Source organism: Lichenostomus cassidix, chromosome 5 (genome assembly GCF_008360975.1).
Source record: "Lichenostomus cassidix isolate B80296 chromosome 5, HeHo_3.0, whole genome shotgun sequence".
NCBI classification, from domain to species: Eukaryota; Metazoa; Chordata; class Aves; order Passeriformes; family Meliphagidae; genus Lichenostomus; species Lichenostomus cassidix.
This window is the reverse complement of record NC_139486.1, coordinates 32,662,717-32,687,797: the sequence shown is the minus strand read 5'-3', so window position 1 is coordinate 32,687,797 and position 25,081 is coordinate 32,662,717. Positions and strand designations below refer to the sequence as shown.

At 39.2% G+C, this 25,081-nt stretch overlaps 1 protein-coding gene across 6 annotated transcripts in view; it reads right to left on the bottom strand.

Moving 5' to 3' along the window:
• Positions 1-25,081, bottom strand: part of ZFYVE26 (zinc finger FYVE-type containing 26) — a 48,386-nt gene that overhangs the window by 11,062 nt on the left and 12,243 nt on the right. Inside the window, exons 9-34 of one of the 6 annotated variants that reach the window (XM_085062122.1) lie at positions 24,665-24,868; positions 23,451-24,104; positions 22,666-22,755; positions 21,915-21,983; positions 21,140-21,291; positions 19,645-19,843; positions 19,049-19,312; positions 18,735-18,854; positions 18,306-18,470; positions 17,119-17,346; positions 16,696-16,767; positions 15,622-15,727; positions 14,135-14,871; positions 13,389-13,585; positions 12,419-12,523; positions 11,713-11,835; positions 11,026-11,202; positions 9,605-9,851; positions 8,390-8,488; positions 6,600-6,757; positions 5,520-5,689; positions 4,193-4,221; positions 2,382-2,503; positions 2,075-2,295; positions 1,316-1,463; positions 14-223 (exon numbers count right to left, since the gene is read on the bottom strand). In XM_085062122.1, the coding sequence (XP_084918248.1) occupies positions 14-223; positions 1,316-1,463; positions 2,075-2,295; positions 2,382-2,503; positions 4,193-4,221; positions 5,520-5,689; positions 6,600-6,757; positions 8,390-8,488; positions 9,605-9,851; positions 11,026-11,202; positions 11,713-11,835; positions 12,419-12,523; positions 13,389-13,585; positions 14,135-14,871; positions 15,622-15,727; positions 16,696-16,767; positions 17,119-17,346; positions 18,306-18,470; positions 18,735-18,854; positions 19,049-19,312; positions 19,645-19,843; positions 21,140-21,291; positions 21,915-21,983; positions 22,666-22,755; positions 23,451-24,104; positions 24,665-24,868 (5,066 nt within the window). The remainder of the gene's footprint in view (positions 1-13; positions 224-1,315; positions 1,464-2,074; positions 2,296-2,381; positions 2,504-4,192; positions 4,222-5,519; positions 5,690-6,599; positions 6,758-8,389; positions 8,489-9,604; positions 9,852-11,025; positions 11,203-11,712; positions 11,836-12,418; positions 12,524-13,388; positions 13,586-14,134; positions 14,872-15,621; positions 15,728-16,695; positions 16,768-17,118; positions 17,347-18,305; positions 18,471-18,734; positions 18,855-19,048; positions 19,313-19,644; positions 19,844-21,139; positions 21,292-21,914; positions 21,984-22,665; positions 22,756-23,450; positions 24,105-24,664; positions 24,869-25,081) is intronic. The other 5 variants (XM_085062119.1, XM_085062118.1, XM_085062120.1 and 2 more) reach the window with 5 other exon arrangements.

The window sequence follows — 25,081 nt, the reverse complement described above, 5'->3', positions numbered from 1 at the left end:
AGAAGATTCTTACTGTGATGAGTACTGGCTTCACTGTGGACTCCAGGTACTGTATCACATCCTGGACTAGCCTTGAGCCATGGTTCAGCTGGTTTAGATCCATGGGTGGCTTTAAACATCTGTTAAACTTCTCTCTTGCTGAACTTAAATTTCCAGCTTTAAGGCAAGCCATGCCCCAGGCATGCCATGCTCCACCTGGATCCAATCCAGATTTTGTAGAAACCTAAATTCAAAATCATTTTTTAATATTACAACACAGTCCCAGCACAGAAAGTAGTAAAAATGCCTTATCACACAGTCTGTGATTCTGACCTTTCACTTCCTGAAGCACATTTCCCATTAGAAAGAAACAACTAAAAAACCACATGAAAAACCTGTGCCGTTTATTTCCATATTACTGGCACAAGAGGCCAACTACCAGAATACCCATGATTTCCAAATGTGGAAGTATTTTTTATTGTACAAGTTTAAACTACTGTTTATCTTTGAAATTTCAGTTCATGAGTTGTAAAACAGGACATTTTCACATCTGCTTTTCTAAAGCAGATGATTTTTACAGAGCACAATGCATCAGGTTTGTGGCTTTAAGAAAAGCAACAGAAGATACTTCATGAACTGCCAATATATTTTTCCATTTCATACAACTCTGCTGATAAAACTTATTCCTGATTTTCTTTCGTAGACCAGCTGCTTTTAAACAAGAACTATTTCTATTCAAATAGGTCATCTATTCTTGCCATTTATTACTGCTTAACAAATCATAATGCTATCTGTAGTATCATAATCCTGTATTTAACAAAGTGCAATGCCATAAAACAGAGGCTTACAAAATCCTGGGAGCAGGAGGAAAACAAGATGATAAACCACAACAGATGAGCTCTGATGTATAGATTTGCCAACATTGCTGATTTCCAAGTAAACATAAAGTCTGCTGTGGAATTACAGACAAACAGAACCAAATTTATAAACTTCAGATAAAGTCCTGCCACAAAGAGTGTCTCATTCCTTCTACTGGATGCAAGATTCCTCCATTTAATGACTTCCTTGCAGTTACTCCATTCCAGTCTTAACTGTACCAGTAAACAAGGCCACTTATTCTTTCCTTTCTGCAGCCTGCTCCACAGCAGGACTTTTCCTTCTCAGAATTTTTTTCCAGTGTTCAGAAAACTATTTCTTCCATGTTTAGAAACTTAATCTCAGTTGGTAACGGTTAAGTATTGTCCATTTCACACTTCACATCCATCTGAATTCAGGAGAGAGGAAAACAAAAGCCCCTACGGAAGCGTTAACACTGACATCCCTCCATTAGCATTACCTCTATAGCTAGCTGATAGTACTCTGCTTCCAGAAGCTGATTCCTTAATCTTGTTACTGCTGCTGGGAGGAGAATCTGATCCAAAGATGGCACTGGACGGTAGGCAGCAGCAACCAAAATATTCAACACATCCACTTTGCTGATGTAGCTAGAAGTTAAACAAATACATACACTTTCACTATTATCATACATTGAAGAACTTTATGTTAAAGACAACTCTAAGGACAGTTGTTACTAACCACCAGTATATTAGGTTTCTCTATCCACCACAGTATGCCATTCAGAATATTTAGTATTGTTTGGGGTTTTTTTGCCACGTTCAGTAACACACTGACTGCAGACACCAGTTGTATCTTACTAAATTGAAACAGTACATGTGAAATTTATGTATCACACCTGCCACCTCAAGCTCTATAGGACAAAACATGGGGAAGTGTAGTGTTCATTCTCAGGAAGCACAGGTTTAAAATCCTGTATTAAAATACAGGTTGAAATCAGATACACAATATCAGAAGTAAAATATGTACCCATCTTTGTAAATCGTTTCTTCCTAGTCAGAGAATTCTCTCAGTAATTGTTAAGCACATTACTTGAACTTCTCCTGTTTGAACTTCCACATTTTCCTGTGTTATGAACTTCTCGTTTAAAATGTCCACAGTACCAACACAAAATAACTCTCCCACCTCCACTCCTCAAAGAAAAAAGATAAGGCTCTCGACAGTACCTCAATACATCCTAGTGAATATCTGATTAAGTCACCTGTCACAGAGAGCTAGGTCCTGGCTCCTTCCAGCTTTTACAAACATCATTTTGGCACTGAAGAGCAATTGTTTCATGATGTCCATAAGAAGTCCAGCATCCACCTCAGGATTAGTGAGCCCCTGGGACAACTTGCAGCAATGTTCTATCAGTTGATGGCCACACACTATGCTGTCACTGTGCAGGCTAAGGATGGCAATACACAAGGAAGAGCTGGGAGCCTGACAATTTGAGGAAAGACAGACAAATTTAGTATTGAGGTAGTTCTCCAGGAAACTCCTTATACTGCACTCTCTCCAGACCTCACCTGTTCATAATAAAATTCACTGCGTACAATTTCATTCTCCTCTTCATTCAAGGAAAAAATCCATTCAAGATCAGTTGCCTTGGGTATTTGTACCACTGTGGAATATTCATTATTAGAAGTTTCTACAGCAAAAAAGAAAACATATAAAAAGTCACTGTACAAGAAGCAACAAACCTGGCTAAGGACACATAATGCAGAGCATTCCTATCTCTCATAAAATAGTTATCTATAAGCCTTTCATGTGCCACTCCCTGCCAGCATCACATGTCCAGCACAGATTACAGACACATTTCCTTCCCTCAGCAGGCTGCCAAATTGTACCTAAACTTACTACCACTACCAGTTACCAAAAACTGGTCCCAGTAACATATTTTTTAATGACTTTTTAACTCTTGTGCTACTATGCATCAAGCACAGAAGCCTTCCCTCTTAAACCCTCCCTCAGGCAACTTATTAAATATTTCTGAGCAGGAAGGAACTGGAAATAGGAGAGCTGTGGGTTTCAGCTCAAAAGGGAAAATGAAAAACCAGTTGTAAAAGAAAAGGTAAATTGACTTCACCACCACTATGTTCTTTTCAGAATTCCGGTTACTTGAACATAGGGTCCAGGAGCTTTAAGCTGAAAGACTGTGAAAAGATGACCTAACTCCTAATGTTAAATTTTCATATAAAATAGTACTGCAGAAAACTGGAATTCTGATCAGATGATTCAAGAAAATAATTTCTGTGAAAAGTAGTTTTCTTTCCTTCAGATTAAGGAAATATTTGTTTTGAAATTTGTAACCCAGAATAGTTATAAATCAAATACACTCTGTCATCTGAGTGTAGCTGTAGCTGACAATGCACAAGCCCTCTGACACTCAAGTTTGTGACTGTGGTTCCAAAAAAAACAATGGCCAATCTCACTGTGCCAAGAAATGGAGAATAATGACAATTTGCTACTCTTTCCCCTGATCAGCTTCGTCTGGAGAAAAAAATTAAGAAGTCTCAAAACCTACAGATTTAAATTTCACATCCCTTTTTAGAGTGTTGAGTAACTGTAGGGTGAATTAAAAACAGCCAAACCAAACCCCAAGATCCCCCCCTCCACTTTTCCAAATGGAACTAGAAACTGAATTGACAAATATAAACTAGGCTAGAAAACATTTGATAAGCCTTCTTCACAGTCTCATCAGGTAAGTTAGAAAAGCAAAATAGAACTATTTCCTTCTTAAATCTGAGGATTTCCACATTGTTCTTATCCAATCTTATTGAATGGATCACATAAGACCAGTGATGTGTAGCAATGCTACACAAATGCTGCATTTCAGCTGTTTCAGTCTTGAAACAAAGGTAGCAGTAAAGCAAATGTCCATCAACAGCAGAGGGAAAAAAAGCTCAAATAGCCTATCATACTTAAAACAGGAACAAATAAGGAAAAATACTCTTATTTGCTTTGTAGAACACACATACAAATGCAAATTTTGCACCATGGTTCATGGGACTGCAAAAAGCACTTCAAATAACTGTGTCTTGTTCTGACAGAATTCCACATCGGTGTATGAAAATTTTGCAGAATCACCTGAAACACCAGAATTAGCAAAAACTAATAAATACCTTCTGAGGAAAACAGCAGAGAAAAAGTCAATTAAATTTTTCTATTATTCCTGAAGCTTTATGATATTAGATGTGGAATTTGAGGCACCAAAGAGCAATTACTATATTCACAAAAGCAGCACAACAGATAGAACTCAGGACACAATCATTTAGCTGCAACTAGGTGTATCAGCCTCTTCAAAAAAACTGAGGTTTAACATTACTCCATTCCTTACCTTCCACTTGGTCCTGATCTTCTTTTCTGCTGTAATAAAATGACAGAAAGAACCATCATGCCTACTCCAGCACACTGGGGGAAACATGGTTTTAAGAGAGACATCAATATGGCTAGCCTCCTCAGAATACTGTCATGTAAAAATACAACATCTATCCCTACCTGTCCTCTTTAACACACTGTCCTGCCCCTACCCACTTCTGTTTGGAAATCTAATATCCTGCCTCTGCATTGTTGTATTTCACCTGCACTAAGTAATTGGCTTTTATGACCTTCTGTAGGAATAGGATTGTTGCATACATCATAAAAAAGCAGACATTGAGAACACGAACTGACCATTATCAGGATATATCAGAGCTAAAATGAAGTCTTTGGCAACAAGGTCTCTGTCCTTAAGATTTAGTTGGGTTTGACATGCAAACAAGGTGAGTATAAAAAAACCCAGACAATTAATTAAAACATGGCAGGTGGCATTCATGCTCAGTGCTGGGCACTGCTGGCTTGATCTGGCAATGCAAGCAACCATTCTGACACAAACTGTTCAGCTACAAGTGACTGCTTGTTTTTTTACAGGTTCCTCTTTAAATCTGCACAGAATTGCTCTCTTCCTGCTACTGCCATAGTGGAATACTGGTATCTACAGGCTTCCTAGGAAAAGAGGAAATGCATCTGAAAGCATGGCTGGAAAGAGTAAATCTTGCTGTCAAGCCTGCTCAAGGTCACAAAGAATAAAACTCTTTTCAGCTGCACTTTTCACCAGCTGGCCTGCATACACACAATGAATTTCAGTCCAATTCTCAGCTGAAAGCAACCACACCATGAAAATCTGTCATAACAGCTGTCTCATTTATTAAAGGCAGTTTCAAAGCCCATCTAATCAGGAACTTGCTTTTTAATTCCCAAGGGTTCAGGGAGTCATAATCAAGGGATTATGAAATAACTAAAATACTGGTATGCTCAGCAGAGCTAGTCAACATGCAATATTAATCCTGGAGCAGAGTATACTTCGAAGAACTTTGTCACACTGTAGCAAATTCTGCTATGTTTTGAATCAAAGCATTCAATTCTTAGGTTAGTATTTAAATGATGCTTAAAGAATTACTGATAGTTAAAGTCTTTGTCACCTGGCCCTTCAGCGTTCTTTCCAATGTGAAAAGCAAACTGAGGCATAAGGAACATTCCCACACCTACCAAACCTGAAAATCCCAACAGTTGGAGGCCAAAAAGCTGATGTTGTATTATCCACATAAATTCAAATACTTATGTCTCTCTCATTCCATTCATCCACTCTGCTAAAAATCGAGGAGAACTAGGACAGAAGGACTTACATGCTTGTGTTTTGCACCAAGCCAGGCATGTTTTCTCTGTTGTAGTAGCTATAGCACTGATCACACACACGAGACAGATTTTCTCTGCAAGCTTCTATTTCCATTTTCTTGGTGGAGCAAGAGCTGCACACCAGCCTGCCACAGCGCCTGCAGTGATGGCGCCTGTTAAACTAAGCAAAAGAGGTCATGGATGAGTCACAAAGGGAATTTACTGAAGTTTCCTCCTGTATCTCTCTCTACTCACGAGTAAACTTACTCCATTTGAAGAGAGGAAACAACATGCAGGATAAGGCTTTTCAGAATCACTTTATACAGTGATTGATTTTTCCTGTTACAATCCCTTTTTGAAGAGGGCATAGTAAAGAAAAAAAATCAAGCCCAAAACACAGAAGCCAGTATTTAAAATATATTTGCAGCAGTCTCGGGCTTTCTATTACTTAAATTATCCCAGCTTTGTTCACAGAGCTGATTAGATCATCTGGAAAAGTTAGAAGCTGTAGACTGTCTTTCTGATTGTAGTAATTTCCCAATTCAAAAGCAACAGACACTTTTGAAAAAATAGTACTGTTTCTAAGCAGTAGAAGATAACAGACTGCCAGCATACCTGTAAAATTAACCTTCTCCCTTAGAGCACCAATGCAGTTGCTCAAGTACTCTGCAAAATATCTTTAGAAAAGTGTAACCAACAGCAAAGATTTAATTTTCTATATTTGTAATCTGAATCATACTGAGATCATGTTATTTCTTGCCAGTACAGTCAACTAGACAGCCTTTTCAAATATTAATACTGCTGTTGTTACACATTTTTGAGATCCCATAGTTGTCATGATGACCAGATTTCCTCTTTAGGCTCTATCACTTCAAAGAACTCTGCAAGGAACTAACTGCTGCCAGTCTCCTCAACCATTCTAAACAGAAACTGGCAGTTAAATATCAAAGGACTGGCAATCTTGTTTGGCCTATGGTGATGCACACAAACTTGCTAAAGTAGCTCAGGTCTTTCAGGGAACAGACTATGAGGAAGTGTTTATATTAAGGTCACAGTTCCAGGAAAGTCTGTACTTCATTTTTGCTCCGTACCATAGTAAAGCGTTCAGTTTTGCAAACCATACATATCGTTTCAGTGTCATCAGGTATCCATTGCTGCTTTGGTGGTGGCTTCTCAGGAGGCACAAATTCTTGAGGAAACAAGTTCTGCTGCAGACTTCTGTCTCTGGGACTTGCAGATATGGTTACACCTGAAAATGAGCCAGGCCAAGAAAAACAAGTTTAAGAGCTTTAACAGAGTCTCGAGTACCAGAAAACACTATAGACTCAATGAGGCTATAAGATCTTTCTGGCTCACAAGATGACTACCATTATCTTTCTGCTAGCATGGCAGAATAACTTTATGTAAGGAATATATATGCTTTAAGCTAAGACTGTAAGATTTTAAACTTACAGTACTTCAGTGCTGATAAGCAAGAGTATGTACTTATTAATTAGAGGTGGGTAAGACAACTTGTCAACATCTGTTCTTGGGGGAGGAAGAAAAAAAATACCACAGTCATTGGACACTAAAAAGCAATATAGCATAAAATAGAATCTTAAGTATATGCAGTGTTGACATTCCTGAAGACTAAGAGTTTCCTTTGTTATCTTAGGAGAGATGTGGTATGGCTAGCAATAGCATATCCCTCCCTATTCTCATCCCCTTTTCAATCTCCTGGGGGAAAATCAGTTCACAGAGGAAGGAATTTTAAGTATGACCTTCATGATCTTTGACCCTGACAATGAAATATTCATTGAACGAAGTTTACAGTATTAGATAGGCTTTTAGTTTATATGATGTGAATCAGTTACACAACAGGCTAATTAAAAAGTTCAACATGTCACTGCACCCCTGCAAGCCACCTTCTGTGTACATGAATATTATACTAATGAAGAACAAAAATCTCCATTTCACTAAAGCTAACTCATTCTCATTCAAGTAGATAACCAGAATTGCAAAGAAACATTAAAGGACAATGCATTCAAGTTTTCTAACAGGCTAGAGATATAAGCTGATCATTGTAAGAAAAAGCTGAAAAGCTACACAGCCCAGTCCAAGATACTGCTGTCACTTCATGTAGGCAAGAAGACTCTTCAGTTCAGGATACAGAACCAGGAGATACTTCAGACACCCTAAAGTAGATCAGCATATCATTCTGCAGTTCTAGCTCAGGCCCATCACTTGCTGAGAATCATCATGCTTGGCGGTCTGAGGCTATTTTTTGTTAGTCTTTCCCTAAGAACACACACAGACTGTATCTCTTGCATTAGTTGCTGAACAGAATGTACAGAAGAATTTTTGGTTGTTTCTTAGCTACAAATATTCTTAAGTTGTTTTGGCTTAAATTAGTTAGTTTCCATTTTTTTGTGTCTGAGGATTGCGAGTGGAGCCTCTCAGACAATAAAAGTCATGCTATTTCCTCAGGTCACAAGAGGGATCCCAGGAAAAAAAAAACATTCAAAGACCAAAAAATTCAAGGACCATAGAATGGCATACCCAGTGAATAAACTGAGGGGAAATGGCTGGGAGGGGCTGATCTCTTTTGGGGAATGGGTTGGGCACTGGTCAGCAGGTGGTGGGCAATTGTATAATACAGCATTTGTTTTTCTTGGGTTTTCTTCTTTCTCTTTTTCTTATCTCCCTTTTCATCATCATCATTATTATCATTATATTTTACTTGATTTCAGTTACTAAACTGTCCTTACCTCAACCCACAGGTTTTATGCTTTTCCAAATCTCCTCCACATCCCACCTGCGAAGGGGCTGGTGGGGGAATGATCAAGCAGCTGTGGTTGCTGCTGAGGTTAAACCCCAACAGGCACCAAGGTCTTAACCTTACCAGTAAAGCTGACAGGAGATAATTCTGATGATCCTGATTTAGACAATGCTTCACAGTCCAATACCTGATTGAGACTTTCTTGGATACGTATCAGAGAATCTAGGACAAAGGGAAGAACAGGGGAAAACAAATCAGAGGGCAATATTGGCAAATACATCTATCTGTTTTCAAGAAGATTAGAGGAATCCATTCACAGGAGTAAGTGAGAATGTCAGCACAAAATAGGACTACCTATGTAATTATAAATTACTGTTTGCACAAAAATTAATCTACAGCAATTAATGTAAAATTATATAAAATTCAATTACCTAAAAAACAAAGTAAGGATCCTTATCAAAGCAATGGAGTAATGATAGGTATATGAATACTACAGCAGAGATGTGAAAACAATTGGTTTCCACAAGAAGCTCATGCCAAATATTAAATGCTCCACATCGCAGTGGGAGGAACACACATACTTGCACAGTTATAGATCATTTGGCAGGAAAAGACAGATAAGTCTAATGCTTTTATGTTAGCAAGAGCTGCATCTTTGAATCACAAAATGAAGTCAACACTTGGAAACTGACATAATGCAAATTGGTACCATATCAGCAGGTATAAATAGATACAGATAGGTACAGAACCATATGTTTTTAATACAGTGACACAAAAGCACTGTAATGGATCTCCAGCACCCTCTGCTGTTCCAGTTCTAAAACCTTAATGCAAGAGAATGAAAATGCAAGAGACTCAAAGATAATGGATGAGAAGGGACTGGCAAACCAGAAAGGAGAACCATAATGAGATTGTTAAATGGAACTACAAGTCTAAAAGTTTTCTATATGAAAAAGGAATAGGACTCTGGTAGAAGGAAATAGTACAGAAGACTAAATCCCCAGTCTATTTCAGGGAAGATGCAGTTGGCTGCAGGCTTTAGAAGTACTTGTCAGTGACTTTGCATTAAACAGGAGTAAAATAGAACTGATCAGTATTACATAAGAAAAGAAACCTCAAAAGGGAGCAACAGAGAAAAGTCCAAGAACCTTTTGAAGCTTTTGGTCCTTGAAAACATCTATTTACAAGAAAGACAAAGACTTTAAGAACATGTTCTGGGCTAGAGGGAAACTGGAGGCACACATCTAAAAAATGTTATGGCACAATTGCTGAAATTATCCTGGGAGGATATTAGCCCTTCTTTCCCAAATGAAAAACAGCATCTTGATAGAAAGTTACCTGATCTCTTTTCTTTTAAGGTGAAAGGGAAGTTGAGAGCTTTTTCTGCATACTTGGAAAGCAAATTGTCAACGTCTTCCACTGTAAAACCAATTTCCTGCCCAGCTAAGAGCTGGTGCAGTGTCTGCACAGCAACAGCTACCCAGTCCACCTTCATATTCATGAGGAGCTGCTCCAGCATGAGGAGTGGCCTTGAGGAGAGGTGGAAGTAGTTAACACGGGAGAGCTCAGGCAGAGTCAGCAGCACCTGAGACAGAAGGGAAAAAAGCGTTTTGTAAAATTACACATCTTCAAATATGCGTTTTGGAGAGATTAAAGACAAGAAACTAGAGCAGTAACTTATGCAGAGAATGGAGTAACAGGTGGAGGTCAAAAAAAGGAGATGAGGATTCTCAGACCAATTCCTACTTCTGTTACAGAATTACAGAGTGGATTTGCAGAATTACTGAGCTTCCACTTTCCGTTCTATAAAACACTGCCTTGTTTGAGAGGATATGGAAGAGTGGAAAACCTTTTGTGACCCTGTTGTGACAAGCATGTTGTAGAATCATACAGCACATTCACTTATTAAAATAAGCTTATAAAAAGCCTATTAGCCCAGTCCTTATCCTTCCATCATTACAGGGAACATTAAGAGAAGAAAATAAGAGCAATTCTCTAGATGGACAGTTAATATGGACGCTTTTCAAATTAAGTCATGCCTTCAGAAGGAACAAGTAAGGAAACAGGCAGCCCAGCAAAATACTGTTGTGGCACACAATGGAGCAAGCTGCTATTTATATTACACCAAAACAGACATTACCAAAAGCACTGCATTTTGTTTACATGTAATGCATTCAGCTAAGGTAATCTGCTGACTAACGCATCTATTCCCCAGCTGAGCACAGTATCTGTGTGACTTCAGTAAAGGCAGTGGCCATCCAGAAAAATGACTGATACTGTCTACCTCTGGAAGGCACTTGAGAGAAACATGAAGTCAAAGACCACCATACAGGTGGGCATACATAGGACACCTCATCTTACTGACACAGAGAGTAAGCTGAAGATACTTCCTTCTTCACTTGGAACAAAGACAGCAACTGCTTCGACAAACTCCCCAATTTTATTTCATTCCATCCTATCCGCTTTCAGCCTGTGTGTTCCTCCATTTCCCACAACTCAAACACAAGACTGCTTTGTTCATATTGGGAGTTACAAACACCTCATAACATGGAACTGCAAAAATGGAGAAGGGGAAGAGAAGCTTTAAACCATCCCTAACTTTCCTTTGGATCCTGAGACTCAGGATCTTAGAACTGATACAGCAAGAATGCTCTGGTAAAACCGACAGGCTTTTTATATTATGGAAATATTATGCATTACAAAATTACTTATACAATTATTTATTGCTGTTAATCCCTCAAGGTAGGGATTTTACTGACCTTTGATCCTATATAGAGTGCCTGGATTTCATTCCGGCGAGCTGTTGTCAGATTGGCATAGAAGTGAGCTGTGAGGTAATCAGCCAAGAAGTGAGAGGCTGCCAAGTTCGGGTGCTGGTCAAGGGACTGCTCACTGATGGCAAGGCAAACACCAGGATCTTCGATTCTTTGTAAAAGCTACAAAACCAAACAAAACACACTGAAACCCTACAACATTCCTGGAATGTTGCTGCCTTCCGCCCAAGACAGATTATTACCATACAATGTTCCAGTAAGCAAATTAATTCACTAAGTGACAGCTCCATCACTACTAAAATCAGAAAAGTTCACACCACTAATTCAGATGGGCACTGAAGCACAACTGACCAATCCATGTTATTATTTTTACTCCTGATTCTTCTGCTTAAGCAGCACTGACATACTTCATTATGATTTTTCAAATGAAAGGAGCCTTGTATTTCCATGTAAGTGACATTTAAGCTATTAGGTCCAAGAACTAAATTGCCAAGCTGGATTTTTACTTAAGCAGAACAGAGGAGAGCTAGGATCCTGAAAGCTTATCTAGCAAATAGCATCTCTTAAGGGCGGAACAAAAAAACCCATGAAAACACACACAATGAAGGCAGGGAAAACAGTTGTCAACTTATCTGACATGTGGCTCTAAGGCTGAGAGTATCTTGCTGTTACCTGCAATGCCTTTTCCGTGTCTCCCATCTCCAGTAAATGGAGAAGGTGCTCACGGTGAAGGTTGATCAAGTCTTCTCTTGGGACAGGATACAAGTGTCCCCATTCCTCACACAACTCATAATCCTAAAGAATTAAAATATTAATTTAAAAAAAAAGTAAAAATGAAAGGACAAACTCTACCCTCCCTTATACTGTTGTTTCTCTCAAAGTTCTGATCAGCTTCAAGAGATTCTGTAGCTTAGAAGATGAAAAAAAAAAAATAACTACATTGACAAGGAAAGAAGATAATAGTCAATTTTGTCAGTCACAGCTTGCATTTAAAATACCTTGTTTACCACACAGTAAACAAGTCCGTTTTTTAGAGAGACATTTAAAGCCAGCCAGAATTACAGTATTAGCATTTACCTAATACTCAAGTCTGTATTATGCCCAAAGTCATGCTATTTTAAAATCTTCAAAATTGTAAAAGAAAAGAAGAGGTTATATCTCAGAGTAAGAGTTATAACTTAAGAATTATTAACTACATGTAAATCTTGATATTAAACACAGATCTGTATTTGTTTCTGTAGCACAGAACTGAGTAAAGGAATCCTTCCTCCCAAGGTAATCTCTACTGATTCTTGTTTTAAGATGCTACTTCAATGGATTTATTTATTCAATGCTTAATGCATTCTAATTCAATAAAATTCACACAATGATGTCTAACCTTGGCTTTCAGAATGATATTCATGACAGCCTGGGGGTCATCAGTACAGGTTCTTTTCAGATCCTGCCAGTCATTCCACAATGGTTCATTTTGCACATTCAAAATCTGAAAAAGTTAATATTGAGTAGCACAAATTTTAGAAGTTTAATTTATGGCAATCAACAGCCTAAGAAAACAGCTGAGCTGAACACATCAAGAGCTGCTTCACAAAAAGAAAAAAGTCAAAAAGGAGACCCACATTTATCACATTTATCTCCAGCCCTTTTCAGGGATGATGTAATGCCCTTGCACTCCAAATAAAACTCCACAATCTTCACAGATGGGAGTCTACAAATCACATTTATAAGGGACGGTTTTTGAAATATTAGAAGGCAATAATTATCGATGTAAAAGTACACATATACTGCAGACACTGCTGGAACCAACAGCGAGACAACTGAGCTGTCAGCAGAAGTCCCACCAGACAGAACTCAGCAGGGATGGCTCCTTTTCTTGCTGTTTGGCTTTTCAGTCTGTGCTGAACTCCAGGCCAGCCTGTCTGACTTAACTTGGGTATCTGCACTACCCTGCAGTGAGAAGAACTGACTGCAATACAAACTTGCTCCTTGGATCACTGGTCTTGTACACCATCTGCATTTCTCAAACTTATTAAATGATTAACTGCCATAGAAAGCTTCCACAGGCTCTAAAATTTGTACATAATTTGCAAAACAAGCAGACTCACACAAATGTTTATATCTTATCATGTTTGCAGATCTGAACGCTAATAGGAGAGTGGGAAGGTTATGAAAGATGGAAGCTGAATGTTAATTGGATACTCTAGTACTTCACATGAACTGTTCTGGATAAAAGACTTCACAAGCTCTCATAATCAAAACAGAATCAAGGGCTAAAGCTCTTCAGAAGGCAAGCATATTTCATTCCTGCTGCCTATTTCGTGTCACTGGCTACTTGAAGAATAACTTTGTACCTTTTGATAAACCTGAAGTTCTTTCTTCCTGCTCTGCAGATTGACTTTCAGCTCATGAGGTATGCCGAGATCAGAAATGCAGTAAGCTAGGATTTCCAAACAGGCATCAAGGGGCCATTTGTCCAGACAGCGCAGGGCCAGTCTACTTCTCAACACGGCATTTTTTACTGGGAACAAGTATTGCCAACCATCCTTATCTGTGGAGGAAACAAAACAGTAGTTTGAAATTCAGTTTCTATAGTTCAAAAACTAAAAAAAATTCCTTATCTGTGCTGGAGCACATCAACAAAAGAAACAGTACAGGGCTGAAAAATCTTTGTAGGAGTCATCCCAAGCATCAGATTCTTGGGAAGCATCCAAAGTTAGCATCAGATACTTACTATTCAGACTCCAAAAGGCACCTTTCATAGGACACATCATCCATGCATGACAACGACACTGCTGTAACAGATGTTCCATTAACAGCACAATGATTACTGTGTCCTGATGTTTTCAGCTTTTCACATAAAAATAACACTGCAGATGCATTCTAGTTCTCTTGTACTAAACTGGTCAGGATTTGCACATTTGCAAAACAGAAATTATGCCATCAGAGAAAGCAAATTCAGGATGAAGGAAGGAAAAGGATCTATTTCTGTCTCTGCATTTGCCCAAGGACCACTACTTTAGTTTCTACCTCTTGATCCAGGCTGCAGTCTTTATTTAAAAAAAAAATAAGGAAAAAAGACTGATTTAATCCTTCTCACCTTCAGCAGCTGCACAACTCAGCACAGCATCCTTCACATTGACCACTTCCTCCACATCCTGACTGTACAGATCCAAGACTTTTAGAGCTCTGTCCCAATTCTTTGCAGCAAGAGCTTGTTCAAAGACTCCCATTAATACTTTAACAGCTGTGGTGGAATGTAATCCTAGGAGAACCAGAGACATGTATGTCCTGCCAGAGAAGACAGTAGCCAAACTGCTACCTTCCTCTTGATTCTGAAGTGGATCAAACATAGTTAGAAGAAATCGTTCCAATATTGGGAACTCCTTCAACAATGCCTCACACTCCCTGGAAATCTGCTCCATGCCTAAGGGCACCTCCCGTTTGCCCCGAAATTCCATCCAAGACAAACTTGATTTGTGACTTTTCTGTATATTAGATGCACTTAGACATGCCACTGTAGCCATTAGCTTCGACTGAGACTTCAGAAAGTCCAGGGAGGATGCAGTCAGTGTGTGCTGGCTCAAGTCATTTGGAGAGGATGGGGCCTGAGTGGACATATCCTCAGAGGTCATTGCAGAACTGTGAACAGGTATTTCAACATCTGGCAGGCAGTGGTAGGCACACTGGTGAGCCAAGTTGCTGATGTTTGTCAGAAGAGACTTTGCCTGGCTGTTTTGCCTTGCACTGCACAAGGACAGTGGTTCACAGCAAGCGTTAACAATGACTTGTTGCACATTCAAGTTCAACTCTTCTTTAGCCAAGAGAGAAGAAAGTCTGTAGGATTGAAAACAGAACCAGCTTACATTGCACAAATAAAAGGTGCTTTACAATTACATATTTTCATAAATCTTCCAAATGCTTTGAGAACACAAGCCCCCTAATATTCTTCACAAACACATACACAAGAAGATTACATATACAATTTTAACTCAGAGCTTATGCTGCCATTTCTTTATAGAAAAGGAACTTACTCCTCAACCACTGACTTTTATCTAAATGCAAACTACTAAAATAGTTCACCCATTAGCACTCATCTTTGTAAAAGATACGTCATCAAATCAGACAGTTTTCATGCCAACCTAATTAAGTAATTTGCAATGGAAGGAGTTTAGATTATCCAGTTTACGTGCTGACCAAGGCAAGAGTCATGCCCAGTATTCTTAATAAGCCCTACTGGCCTATTTTATTTTATTACACCAACAAGCTGCAAGCACACTCCTCTGAACTGCCCCACCATTAAAAAAAAAAAAAACCACATAATTTCACTCTCACTTCACAAGACAGTAACTGTTAAAAATATGGAGCCACTGTTTTCCCAATCAAAAATCTTCAGGTTGGTGGAGAAGGCACTGACTAAGCTCCTCCCTGCACACCAATCCTTGCAGCATCAGTGATCAGCTGGTGGGACACAGCAGGCTCTACTACCTGTGATAAGCAGCCAGAGAGGAACTGAATAATGGCTGAGGTACGAAGTCACCAATACCAAAATAACCTACAGAAGTACATAATCTGAAAAGCACTGACCTGTCAGGATGAACTTGTCTCTCAAAAACAAGCTGGGAAAGCAGCTGAGATGGACTCTGCTGTAACAGTATGAAAGGGTTTCCCACTTTCACTTCTGCAGATACATCTTAGGAAAAAAACCAACAGAATATTTATTGTAATACAAACATATTAGCTGAATACACTAACCAACTTTTATTTTAGGAATATAAATTTAAAGGCCCTGAGTCTGAAACCTCTTTGACTAAATTCAGAGTTCTAAATTCACATTAGAGTGGCAAAATGCAGAGTAAATTGCAAGACATTTGTGATTATGATATGCCTCTCAATCTCGGCACAACTGGCTCATATTATGTTGGACTTATTACCAGAACAGGTAGAGTGGAGATTTTTTGGCCTTTAAGCAAGATCTAGGTTTAAACAGTTCAGCAACTCTATTTCAAACTTTAACCAAATATGTATTTGTGGTGAGAAGTAGAAAATGTGCACAATTAAGTTTCTGATGAATCTTTGGATGTAGATTAGTGAGTCCATGCTCTATCAAAGTCAGTTAGCAAGTGCAGAGTGCGGTCACAGGTGTACAACTACTTTTACAAAAGGAATGAAACCCTGGCCACTACAGCTGAAAAGCATTTGTATGCACTACTGAGTGATGTCAAGTAACTCTGAACACATTCTCCTAAGTTTACCCTTTCCTTTCATCTTCCAATACAGTAACATTTCCCCCAAACTCACCCAGCCCTTAAATATTTTTGTACAATTTCTGGCTTTGGCAGTTAGCCAGCAAGGACTAAACCATGTCCACGCAGAAGTCATGGTTAGCATGGCAGTGACCTGAGCTGAACCAGCATGTCTGTAAACAGATCTTTGCCCTTTTTTCTTATCCTCTTTGGAAAGTATTCCCTGAAATCAGTACTATGGTATTTTACATTAGTGCAGCTCCATTAGTGTCAACTTTCAAAGTCAAGATAAGCATTTTTACTCCCAGCACAATGAATTGTTCTGTTCTTCTGACAGATTTATGTGCTGATGGTACATTCCTCTTCATGGACCACCTTTATCTGCTGATTCGATAAAAAAATTCTGTCTTCTTACCTCTGCATGACCTTCTACACACTCTTTTCTTATCTCTATGGAGCAGCAGCATGCTTGTTGCCTCTAAGGGAGCTGTGAGTTATAGCACACTGATCCAACTGGATACAAAAACCAATCTTGCCTTACAGGGGGTAGTGCTAAGAATTTTTGGAGGTCAAGGTTTGTTTGTTTTGTCTAAGTGGAGTGCAGAGGTTGGGTCAGTAGTTAGCATTTCTGTTCCCATTTTCCCACTTACATCAACTGTTTTTATGTCAGCTGCGGGTGGCTTATGTGTAAAGAAATAAAGAAAAAGAATTGCCATAACCAGGTGAAATCAAAGGACCTGACTACACACAGGTAGCAGGTAAATTTGGCAAGGAACCATTTTTGCATAATTACTTTCCAGAATTAGGCCAGACTACGCTGGCAGCAGAAACCTCTTACCTAGCTCTGCATTCAGACTTCGTAACACCACAGCAGCCAGTGTAGTGATGTAGTCAAGGAAGGCCTTCACAAAGTTTGGCTGCATGCTGTTCCCTGGCATGGTTTGGGTATGCTGGTCAAGAGTTCTCAGCAGGAGCTGTGTTTGATTCCAAACCAGGTGCTTCTCCAGCTCCACAGGTCTGAGAGAGCCCTGCTCCACCAGGGCTCCAAGCAGACTCCCTTTAGAGTCTGGTTTAAGGGAACAGATGTATATCCAAGATTCAAGGATTAAATGTCAAGAAGAAAGGAGGCAGGGGGGTGGGGGAGAAAGAGAGAGAAATGCTTTAGCTTGATTTTGTCTCACAATTATAGATCTCAGTATAGGCATTATAATTTAATTGAAAGCAGGACAAATTTTCACTATAAGCATTATAGTTCAATTGAAACCAAGAGAAACTTCTACAGCAGAATAAAACTAGTCTATCTAAACTGATAACCATGGCTCTGACAAGTTAGAACTGTATTAAGGTTCTAATTATATCTGTTTTTGTGTCATTAACACTTATGCTAAAACACAGGTGTTGATCAATCCTTGTGCTCCATAACATTTAGCACTTAGAGCTCTCCTAGACTTTTGCTCATTAAATATTTGAAGAACACCAAAAAGCTACTTAGAAATTTGGTGAATAGAAGAAGAGAAACACCACCAGTGCTACATAATGAAGAGAGCTGTGAGAAAAAGCAGCTGGGGAAGACTTCTTCTGAAAAGATGCTTTATGACAGTACTATGTAATATCATAACACCTTCCAATTTTCAAAGGTTTTACAAGCTTATCTCCATTTTGTTATTAAAAAAAAAAAAAAGAAAAAAGCAAGAGTAAGAATACATCTCTCTGTAAGCTGCCAGGTAAAATACACTCAAAAGAATTCCTTGCTAGGACTGAATAGAAATAGGACAAATAATAACTTCTCTGAAAAGTCAGAATTTTAGTGTTGAAAACAAATGCTCAGAATATAAGAATTACAGATAAATTTTACCCTTTGGATTTATGATTTTTAAAATATGTATTTGTGCATATACGAATGCAAAGAGCATTACTACTGGATTTACTGCATTGCTACTGGATTTATTGCTGTCTGGAAAGGCCAAAGAAAAAATTTAGATCCACATATATCAATCAGTCTTCACATTCACAAAAATAACTCACCCACAGAACGTTCAACACATGTCAGTGCTTTTAGGATTTGATCCAGATTTTGTGATAGAACAATTTCATTAGTAATACTTTCTTCAGTCAAGGCAGGGTAGCAAGCTTGCAGAAGGTCTACAATACTGCATCGAAAATGACTTCCTATTTTCTCATCTGACACCTCTACAAAGAAGGAGAAGGAAACAGCAACTATAACAAAGACACAAATATTTTTGCATAGAAGAAGCCCACAGAATCAAAAGTTTATTATAATACAACAGAGTGTTTCAGATTGTTCAGAATTGAGCTTGGGTCATGTCCCCCTTATCTTTTTTGTTATAAATACTAAGCTAAAAAATGGAAAGTTCATGTTTTCATTGCAACAGAAGACAAGAATTTGATTTTAAGCACATTTCAACAAAAATCCTTATCAGCAAAGAATACTACCTGGTCTGGATTGACCTTGTGATGTGCAGGAATAGTTGAGAATTTTACTTATTTGCTGGAGAACTGCTGGAAAACCCTTCATACCTTCAGAGTGCAGTAAAACAAAGTCAGGTCGGTGGCCTGGAACAGTCATTGTGCAAAGGGAGACAAAATCAAAGTTAGGAGTGGAGAAAAGAGACACTAATGAAAGTAAGAGACACACAGGAAAGCACAAAATGAGATTTAATTAAGACCTGGGTGTTAAACAACACAGCATAGAAAGGCATTTTCTGTTCCCAGGCCCATGCTGATAAGCATAAAAATCAAAAGCCTACCCCGAGTTTCAAGGCTGCTGTAGAGTCTTCTTTCTGCTGTCTCCAGAAGCTGTTTGCATGTCTTCCAAAGATTGCACTGAGTACAGGCTAGGTCAAATGCTGCCATTGCTGAAGGACTGAGGTCCTCAAGGACTTCTCGCAGAGGATCAGTATGCTCCAGATGGATGTTCCTGATCCAGAAGTTTTCTTGAAGAGTAGGGGCAAGGCTTCCAGAAGTTTCAAGCAATTTATCAGTAACATCCGAGATGGAATAAAATACCATACCTACATGTGTTGTCAAAACCACACAATCACTGGTTAACAGCGTAATTAGATCAGATCCTATCATGCATAACTATTTTTTGATCTTTATAGAAAATAATTCCATAGGTGGCCTGCTTCATGGACCAATTACTGTAGAATGGATGCAACTAACTGGGCATCAACAACAAATTTCAGCATTCATAGTCTCTTTCTAACTCAAAGAACCACCACTTCCCCTTCTGAACAAACTGGACTCATTTGGACAGTATTCAAATCGCTTTCTCCTGTTTTTCACTTCTCTTTTGAGAGAAGTGGCTTCTTCCCTTTTGTGAGACAAAAAGCTCAGTCCTTACCAGCTGCTGCTGCATTCCCAATAGCTTGCAGCGTTGAACGGCCACTGCCAGATTTCCTGATGCCTCCAGTACCATCTGATGCTTGATTCTCAATATTGTGCTCCACTCTTGCCATTTCTTGTACTGCCTCTTGGTAACGCTCCATGAAAACCAATTCACCATAGCAAGGGGAAGTATCCAGATTAAACATCAAAGCCACCTATCAAAAATAACAATAGATGCAATTACAGAACATGTCAAATGAAGTTTTCAAAGGCCAAAGAGCTTTGGGGGGGCTTTAGAGAAGATGAAGGAATAAAATAAAACAGATAGCTTAACTGAAAAATATCCCCACAGACAGAACAAGCTGAAATGGTGGGGTTTTCTTCTAGAGAGTTTTAAGTGCCTGCAAAAAGAAAAGGACCAGAGATGTTTTTCAAGTATTATTATAAAGCTTGCTTATTATTTGCTGCAGGCCCAGGCTGAACTAATTTTCGTAACTCACACCTTTCAGAATGACTCTTCACAATTTCAGTACACTACGTAATGAGAGATATCTATCAAGTTTGCCTTCCAAAGTAAACTGTTTTATAAAAATTCTTATTCAGCAAGGAATACCTTATTGAAATTTGAATAGTAGCTAGGCAGAGCTATGAAGTTCCTATTTACCAAACCATCAACAGAACACAAATCCAGTTTGAATTCTTTATCACTGGTGATACTAAAAATCAAGGCAACAAAGCAAAGCAAAATGCTTCTTTGGCCCTGTCAGCAGGTAAAAGATGAAGTGGCATGCTTGGAATCAAACAGAACTAATGGGCTGAGCAATAACGTGTTGTTAATGCAATGCCTAAGTGATAGGAACTGCCCCAGTATGGCTATCTGAAACTCAGCCAGGAAATGGCTTTTTACAGAAGATCCAATCATTGATGCACCTCATGATTTTTTTTCAGAACATCAGCTCAAAAGCCACACAGAGAAAGGTATGCGGAGCTGTGAGGGTGCAAGGAACTGCAAACAGGCAGACTGTCAATTTCAAGTCTTTCTCCCTGTTTTCAATACCATGAATTTAGCCTCAAGACATACCTCCTTCAAATGAATGTAATCACCACTTTGGCTTTGCTTTGGGTAAGGAACACCTCTGAGTGTTTCTGCCAAGGTTACAAATGGCAGTGTCATGGGCTTGAAAAACTGATTAAAGAAAGCAGTTCAGATGCTGCTTCCTCATGAGGCTTCATGTGAGCTCTTTGTGTTCTTCAGTCACTTGAAACACTATACTTGACTAGCTCTCATCAAACACTTGCATACTTTGAGAACTTGGGTTTAGAGAAAGCATTTTTATAAAACAAGGCAGAAAAAGCCCTGCATCCTTGGGATGTTGGTTTGGAATATCTTTGTTCCTTTCACTTGCTTCTATTTCTGAAGTGATTCTTTCACTTGGAAGCCCTATGTTTGCTAAATGCAGAAGGAGCAGGAATTTCATTCAAAAAAATCAAAACACATGCAACTCATTTACCTGGTGGGCTTCCACAAAGTTTCCTCTCAAAACACAAGAAACTAACAGTGATTCTGGTGGGGAAAGCATCATAGGAATGAGGGGGTTCTGCTGATGTGGTCTTGCCCTGCTTTCCAAGTAACTCAAGCCAGACACACTACTGGTACTTCCCTCTGCAAGACAGAATTAATCAGTATGCTATTAGGGAAAAGATTTCACCAAGTAACAGCCACCTGTCAGATAACAGCATTTCACATATTTAACACAAAAACAGGAGAAGAGCTGCAAGCAAGTTTTAGGGTAAAGAGGTCAACATAAACATCCTGCTAAAAATTCTCATAACATTTCACTGTTTGGTCAGAACTCGCAGTTTGGATCTCATCCCAGTGTAACACTGTTCAGCAGCTACATAACATGCACACAGTGCTAGGCACTGGTTCAATATGGATAAAGGGAGAAGTCTAAGGCATCTGAGCTATCAAATCAGTCCAGCATGCCTAAGCATGTCAGTTACATGACTATGAGTTCATTGGCTTTTTTGATGGTTTGCACATCACTACATTGCATACTATTTCCTGCAAGCCAAAGATATGAGGAAAAAAATCTAACTCTTCTATTTGAGAAGACACATGTACTATTCTGACTAGAAAAGAGTCATACAAAAATGGGAGCTCTGAGAAGTGAAAAGATAATAATTCTGTCCTGTGCAAGAGTGTAATTCACATTAATTAGTCAAGCAAATTCTTCATCATGCACATTGAAAAGACAAAGAAATACTACTTTTGTGGCTTAATACCTGAGGTACTGGTGCTTAGCTCGCTACTTGTACTTTCTAATGATGGACTGGAAGTTCCCTCTTTCCCATCTAAAATGAAAACAAATCAAAACCAGCATATTAAATGCACTTTTACTGGACAAAGTAATTAAAACTTACTGCAACTAACAGACTAGGCAATCTCAAGGGATCTTAAAGAGTATCTTATAAATGAGGCACCACTGACATCTATGATAAATGCAAACACTGCTGATTTGAAGAAAATGCTAGGCTAGAGACTACGTTGGGGTGGCCCAGCAGTGACTCACATCAGATACTCTGAAGCTTCTTGTTTTGGAACATGCCACTCCAAAACCAGACATGGCTTTCAAAGGCTAAATAGAAAAAGGGTCAGGAACACAGCTTTCTCCTAAGGCAGTCAATATATGCCACAAATTCCTGTTAATCCACATCCTAGATAATATTGCATTAGGAATGAAAAAACAGTCATAGTATGTGGTGGAGAAAGGGAAAAAGTAGTACCATAGTTGAAGTTCTCCCCTGCCCCAAATCAGACTATATATGGAAGAAGTTATTTATGCAGGTAAGCTTTAGAAAACAACCTCAATCCAAGTGGAACTGGACTAAGATACTTCAAACCACTTAGAAAACAAAAGGAAAGAAATCTAGCTCTTTTCTCCTAGGCCACTAAATCTAATCGCATTCAGCTATGAGCTCAGCAAAATTATGCACATTTCAGATATGTCTTCTCCAAGACACTTTTTCAACCCACCTGCCTTGTACCTCCGGTATCTACTTCGTTTCTTAAAGCTGGAGCACCTGATTAAAGAGCAATATCTCCTGGAGGCAGCAAGCTGATGTTCTGTGAAATATTTAAACAAAAATATTACCAAATAGTTTTATGGGGGAGTCTTGAGAAACAGTTGAACACAAGTTTGCAAACTCGCAATATTTAAGGTCCAGACTTCCCAGTCCTTCTTGGGACATGGAACTTACATGGTCTGAGATACATAATACTTCACACACGATCCAAGACGAAATCTCATAGCAGCAGGGTGTAAAAATCTCATAGCATAGGCTATAGAGAAGGGTGGGAGACAGGTTCCTGAGTTTGTTGTTCTAGCTACTTCAACCATCACCCAAAATAATACAACTGCCTCTGATACATGCTCCTAACATGTTTCTAGACTAGGCTAAATCAACACTGTCCATGAACAAGCTGAGACTATTTGGACTGCACTGGGTCCAACACCACCACGTCCCTTCATATCACTGGAGTGTGACTTGTGACAAAGGGGCAGGACAAAGGCAAACAGAAGCAGTACATCCACAAGTGGAGGGGAAAGCAAAAAAACCCCAAACTTCCTGATTAGAATAGAGATCACTTCTGTTGGAAAATGCTGCAAGAACCAGGTGACCTCCAAGTAGGTCACTCTCCCAGTATCTGCCAAAACATGCTCCCTCAGTAAGAAGCTCAGGGAATTTAGGCTTGAGATCACTGGAAAGCTGTAACAGAACAGTGTTGACCTATCACAAAGTGCCAAATACAAAGCCTACCTGCATTTCTATTACTTATCACCACCTTGTATCGCCAGTGAGCTTCAGAAAGGTATTTGGAAAACTGTAACACACGACTTCCAAAGGCATCTCTGCTTGCAGAAAGATTCAAGCACTCAACAAGCTCCAGCTCTTCACGAAGCACATTACTGGAGTCCCATGGGAGAGAACTCTGAATTTCTTCCAGGTGGTTGAGAAGCAATGTGAGGAAGGCCTCCATGGCCACATCATCCACTAAAAATCCAGTAACACCACTGGTGAAGTGTTTCAGATCCAGGTAGCTTGGCTTAGAAGTTTCACAGCTTTTGCCATCTACCATCGAGTCACAAAGATCTCGGGTATCTGTGTGAACTGTTTGTGCAGCCTGCACATGCTTCTCTAATTTTTTTTCAGCCTCTATTAGGCGTTGTGGACTTTGTGAGGTGGAAGACCGCCGACTGGCACTGCCTTCTGCACTCAGAGTAGCACTCTTTTTGTCAAGGTCTTCATCCTCTGCATAGTCCTCAGGGAGAGGAGCCTCACTATAGAGGTCACTATAGGAAACAAAAAGCAAGGAGAAAATATTCTCCAAAACCTCCAGGCGCAGAGGAATAGGAACACTCCTTAAGAACTGCTGGCACTTCACAATGTACTGAGGAAATAGTGAAGAGCAATCTGTACAATTAAAAACAAAAATAAAGAATATTTACTACGTTTTTAGGGATTCCTTCCTCCAACCTGTGCCTTTTAAGAAAATCCCAGAACTAGCCCAGCGGCTCAGACCCAATCATTCCTTCACAAACCAAGTAAATATATGTTCAACGTTTTACATTTAAAAAGGTAGTGTGCCCCCTCCCTCTGAATAATGCCAATTACCACTTTGTTCAATGATGTGCAAACTCAGCTTGCAACCATTCTAGCCATTAAATCAGCTTCATAAGCTCTTATAAATCATAAGCTCTTATAAAATTATCCCTATCACTATCATCCTATATCTAGCATCACTTCCTTTTTGCACTATATTTTTTGTACAATTACCTTAAGTGTTTTAAAACAAAGCCGGTAGCTTATTAGTATCTGTTATTACTAAAGATAACAACAGCTCAAAGACCATTATATTTGCTTGCAAAGCATCCCTAGCCCACTGCCTAAAAACACCATATGTATACAGGGCGCAGCATTATCCCAATACTAAGATATAAACCCAGCAACTGGAGAAGCACACATTACTGAACCTGAGAAAGGAGGCCAGTCACCTGCTGGTTCTCCAACAGTTGCATCCTCAGGGATATCACCAAGAAGGCTGCGTTCACAATCCTTGCACTTGGCATGCCTATGTGAATTCACACAGAGAGCATAGATTGCATACTTCATGGCGCAGAACGCTCGGAAGAGTGCCAGATTGCGCTGCTGATTCAGGGTGTTAGGGAGTGTGGCTGCTGTGGAGGGAAATCAGGGTGGTGAGGGGGTAAGAGGCAGACAAGAAAACAAGTCAATTTTCTCCTGCAGTTCCTGCACAGCAGTATATATCCAGTCTTTCTTCCCCAGTTTTGTTTTTGTCTCAGCTTTGATCTATCTCACTGTTACTTTTGGAAAAAGAGCCCAAACAACCCAAGTCACAACAGATGGACACAGAATAGTTAGGTCTGAAT